This window comes from Lytechinus pictus, chromosome 8, assembly GCF_037042905.1.
Source record: "Lytechinus pictus isolate F3 Inbred chromosome 8, Lp3.0, whole genome shotgun sequence".
In the NCBI taxonomy this organism is placed as follows: Eukaryota; Metazoa; Echinodermata; class Echinoidea; order Temnopleuroida; family Toxopneustidae; genus Lytechinus; species Lytechinus pictus.
This window is the reverse complement of record NC_087252.1, coordinates 13,441,340-13,446,396: the sequence shown is the minus strand read 5'-3', so window position 1 is coordinate 13,446,396 and position 5,057 is coordinate 13,441,340. Positions and strand designations below refer to the sequence as shown.

General features: G+C 39.4%; 1 protein-coding gene across 1 annotated transcript; it reads right to left on the bottom strand.

Annotated features, from left to right (window-relative positions):
• Nucleotides 1-538: 538 nt before the first annotated feature.
• On the bottom strand, nt 539-3,720 carry LOC129266784 (histamine N-methyltransferase-like). Its single transcript, XM_054904585.2, has 3 exons — nt 3,390-3,720; nt 2,172-2,495; nt 539-1,470 (listed from the first exon to the last, which is right to left on the bottom strand). The coding sequence occupies exons 1-3, from the start codon at nt 3,586-3,588 to the stop codon at nt 1,118-1,120; spliced, it is 876 nt and encodes a 291-aa protein (XP_054760560.2). The 5' UTR covers nt 3,589-3,720; the 3' UTR covers nt 539-1,117.
• Between the last annotated feature and the right edge of the window lie 1,337 nt (nt 3,721-5,057).

The following is a 5,057-nucleotide window of genomic DNA, read 5'->3' as shown; positions in this document are numbered from 1 at the left end:
TGGCCGTCTTAATAGGTTCAATTCTTTAAAGGTGCAGACTAGATGTCACACTGGGAGCACCTTTACGGTGGAACCTTGTATCTTTTTGGAACGGTACAACTTTGTACATGTACTTCCCTTGAAGGTGCAAATAAGAACCTTTGGGGTGCGATTCTGCACCTTATATGTGCAACTTTGCACCTTTCGGAGAGGTGCAAAGTTGCACATTTCCGAAAAGGTATAAGTTGCACCTTAAAGGTGCTCCCAATGTGACATCGTGTCATACGCCTTTTAAAGGTGCAAAGTTTAACCGATTTTTCTTAGTAGCGTTGAAACAATGAGAGTTACTTGCAAGTAAAACACAATACGATAACGTTCCGATGAAACACAATTTATTCATGCAATCGTGGAAGGGGAGCCATTGTTGTTTCATTAAAAATTTCATTTCTGTTTTGTGCAATTAATCAAAACTTTGAAATGTCATAATCTTCTTATTTTACACCCGCTTTTGATGAAATTTTCAGCGTTCTTGCTTGTTTGATTTTTATCTTTTCATTTAAATCAGCTTTTTGTTGGGATGGACCTGCCATTTACATAATAATAATAATAATGAAATTCAAAATAATAATAATAATGATAATAATAATTTGGATTTATAGAGCGCATTTTCAAGATAATACAAAGCGCTGTTAAAGGCATAAGACAGGTTAAGGTTAACAGCTATATACAAGACGTGTGTTTTAAGATGTTTTTGAAGAGGTCAAGAGAAGAGATGTTTCGAGAAGATGAAGGGACTTTGTTCAGAAGACAGGGGGCAGGAGAGAATGGAAGCCGGCCTGTTTTCTGGATTAAGGAATAATATTGGAAGGAGCAGATGAAGGACGAAGAGAGTATGTTGTTGATTAGCGGAGAAAATAATATAAGAAGGGATTGTTGTTAACGAAGTCTTCCTAGATTCGATACCCCAATTAAGCATCCGCCGTAGTCAAGCCTCGAGAGCACATGTGCGCTAACAACATTATGGCATAATGTACTCCTTATCCAATTAACTCCTGATGTGATTGAGATAGATTTGCCAATTGGAAGTACGACACAAGTATGTTACATGTTCAGTCATTTAAGAATCTAGTATTAACACCTACTTAGTGATGAAGAAAAGCTTCTCCCTGGGTTCTGTTTGGAGACGTCCATTTTCACCTTCTAAACAGGACTCTCGCCAAAGCCTCATGAATTCTTCAAGCTTTCCTGCCGGTGCCGTTTTACGAAAATAAGCCGTCATGGTCAAGAAGTCGACAAGTTTGTCCCCCAACTCCGATTTCTCCTCAAATAAAGCAGTGACATCCCACTTGGTATTCAGTTCGAATTCGGTCACTTTGTATCCTTCTCTTTCGGCCAGCTGAACGACTTTAAGACTTTCTGGTGTGGCAGAATAGCGGTCGAATGCTGGCAACCAGGGATTCCTGTGGTGCGTTCGATAGATCAAGTTTGGTCCTTTTAACAAGAAAAACAAAAAATGGCAAATGAAAAAGAACTTTAAGCAGTGATTGGTTGTGGAAAGAGGTCGATCGTAGTATCAGACGTGTTGCCGATGATGCTTGTGTTGTGTTTGATGTTATTGTTGTTGTTTTGTTGTTTTTATATTATTTCTTGTTTGTTTTGTCGTTATCTCACGTATCTCCGAATGTTATTAATGGTTTCTTATTAAGCCACTCTCTCTCTCTCGCTCAAAACAAGCTCATCTTGAGGTCATGAAAACACGTTGTTTTCACTTGTCAATCACGTCAGGGTAGACATTAATACGTTGATTCTAACATCTATAGATGGATAAAATAGATTTTATTAAAAACATCTTTTCTTGCAGTGCAAACTGAAATATACATGAATTACAAATAAAACAATCATTCGATATATTTGAATACATATACAGAATGTAACATTTTTTAGGACTTGGACCTTATTTACATTTGTATGTAAGACTTTATCGTGTATTGGGTTAAAAAGGAACAAACACGCTTCTCTGCTAAAACAGCGCCTAATACTGTGCAATTTTTAAAATTTGAAAAAAATATAGCCATGAATCAGTGCTTTCTGTTACTTATTTCAAATGCATGTTCGTCTTCAGAAAGTGGGTGTTTTTATTATTGTTGCTCTCGGCATATACATGTACATGTTAATATTGTTCTCGAACCTACCTGCTAAGACAATAACCATAACTCCATCATCTTTAAGCATTGACATCAGTCGTATGAAGGTCGCTTCCAAGTCGCCGGTATAGTACAGTGAATGCACAGCGCTAATTAAGTTGTACTTACGATCCACCAGGGGGCTTTCATCAAAGAATTGCGTGAGAGGGCCAACGAAGTAATGCGATTCACAATTTGATTCTATATCGGAACTCCAAGCCTGCGTCTCGGCTTTAAATACTTTGAATAAGCTTTCATTAGGTTCCACCGCTACATTTTTAATCGATCTGAAGTGAGATCCAAGACGCTTCAAGAAGTGAAACTCACAGTGGCCTGTTAAGGAAATATTAGAATGCTTTATTTAAAGGTTACACGAGGCTGAAATCATGATTGGAACAGAGGAGGTTAAATCAGACACGGAAAATGCCGGGGAAATGTCATCAAAATCAGACAAGAATTAACAAAATTACAACGTTCAAACTTTCCAGGTTGTGTTGTTGAAACAATTCCATTCGTCTAGATGATATCGGTCCAAAAAAGAGCAGGAATTGTTCAGATTATGGTACAAGCATGAAAATTGGCTGACAGGTAGAGTAAATGGTGCTGAACATTTTTAGCTGGGGGTGCTAACCTGATCTCTCCTCGTATAGCAACAGTTGCTAGGTAACTTATTTACCTTCGCGACCACCAATGTAATGCCAGGAGGCATTACGGGCAATCCGCCATGGAAACATTCATTACAAAGGGAATCTATGGGCCAAATTAATTCCTGACCTCTTATGATCTGAAATATGATAATTGTTGCTATCGAAAGCAACCGTTGCTCTGAATAAATTGATCAAAACTGTTGTGATACAAAGAAATATGCTTCAGATTAAAATTTATGTGACATATTGTCTGTGAAACTGTTCCTCAAGCCCAATAGACCTCAGTTACTAAGGTAAATATGTTACCTAGTGACCGTTGCTATATTTGGGAAACTGACGCTGGCACCCCCTGCTAAAAATATTTAAAATAACTTAGCCGACCTTTGTGCAAATTTTCATGCTTGTACCATTTTCTGAACATTTTTTCACCAATCATATATACGATGAGCGAAAAGTGGATCGGTCCCCGGCTGCTCCCCTCTCGCCCTGTGTAAATTAGGAATCCGCCCCTAGCCAGAGACCCATACAACTCTTCAAATCGAACCAGAAAATCGAGGAGAAACAGAATAAAATTACGTGCCTTCACCAACACCGACACCTAGAAGATTAAATTGATCTTCTGCTTGGAATACGTCAGTCATCTTCTTCAAAACGATGTTGTCGAAATGTTGAGCGACTTCCTTCAAAACAACGTCTTTCTTCGCGATCTTCGAGAAGCCATTCCGATAAACGTCGTGATAACGATCAAGATCGTCATCGAGAAGTGTCAGACGAGACATAATAATGCTGGAAAATTTATCTTTAAACTTGTTTTTTAATTCTAACAGAATAATTATTTTTCGCTAATTCTGCCGGACTCAGCAGCCGAAAAGTCACAAAATATATATTTCGGCCTATGCTATGCAGCTATCATGGGCCTGTTGATAGGTCTGCTTATATAATGTAGGTTTTGATAGGCCACACCATAATCACGTGGGTCTTCTCATTAGAGAATGAATGCGATAGAGCATGAACCTATATGCCCTGAGATCACTCAACCATGCAAACATGACTTTATTTTCAGAGCACTTAATGTTTTTTTATCGAACATCCTTATTGATTATGAAAAAGGATTAATTGATTTTTGCTGTATTGCGATGGCCAAACCTTTGACTATACACAAAGTATCGGTTTTACTACGGTAGGGCCAGGTATTTGGCTGTATAAGCGAGTTCGTATGTTCCATCTCTTCGTGGGCAGATATTTAAAAAGATGTACGAAACCTACAACCGACGGACATCAGAATCCGGGAGGTTTGCCCCACCTAGCAGCACTCAAGTTATGCAAACACGCGGAGCCTCATTGATAATATATGATATTAAAGCGCCTGTCATACAGTGTCATCTATCTCAAATAATCTTATTTTGAAATGCACGATTACAAACACACAAGCTTTTGCTCGAGCTGCCACAAAGAGACTGTACATACGGACCATGAAGGAGATTGAGCACAGAATTACCCAGTATCTCCCTCAAAGCGCATCCCTCAAAGGCACCGAGCATACATGAAATATCAGAGATATGCCTATTATATTGTTGAAGGTATCAGGTGGGGATTCCATTCTCATCCATGTCGATCGCCAAGGCTCTCTTCTCACCGTTGCACCAAATGGCAGATCTAGAAAGTAGAGCATCACCCCCCCCCCCCCTCTTGCGTACGATCGATGTGGCGAAAGCAGAAAATAGGCGGATCTACTAGAGGAAGTAGGACGCAGAACGTCGCAACACATCATCAATTAAAGGGGTACTCCGGGCTAGAATATTTATATCGCAATAAACAGAGTAAAATTCAAAAAGCAAAATGAGGAAATTTCATGGAAATCTGATAACAAATAACGAAGTTATTGAATTTGTAATATGTTCAGTAATATTTTGTGAAAACATTTATATGTATGCCGTCATGAATATTCATTGGGTAGGCTGATGTAACATTCCCACTTTCCTTTTTCGTTGTTGGCTCAGTTGGTAACGCGTCTGCCCGTCGAACCAAAGATCGTGGGTTCGAGTCCACCCCGGGCGGATGACTGAAGTCAGTGTGTTGTGTGTAAACGTCTCTCCCATGTTTCATAGATGCAGGCTATGTTACAATGGAAAACACTCCGTCCCTCGGATAGGACGTTAAATGGAGGCCCCGTGTAGAGGAGAATCACCACCTTTGCACGTTAAGAACCCAATGCACTATTCGTATAAGAGTAGGGGGAAACCCCGGT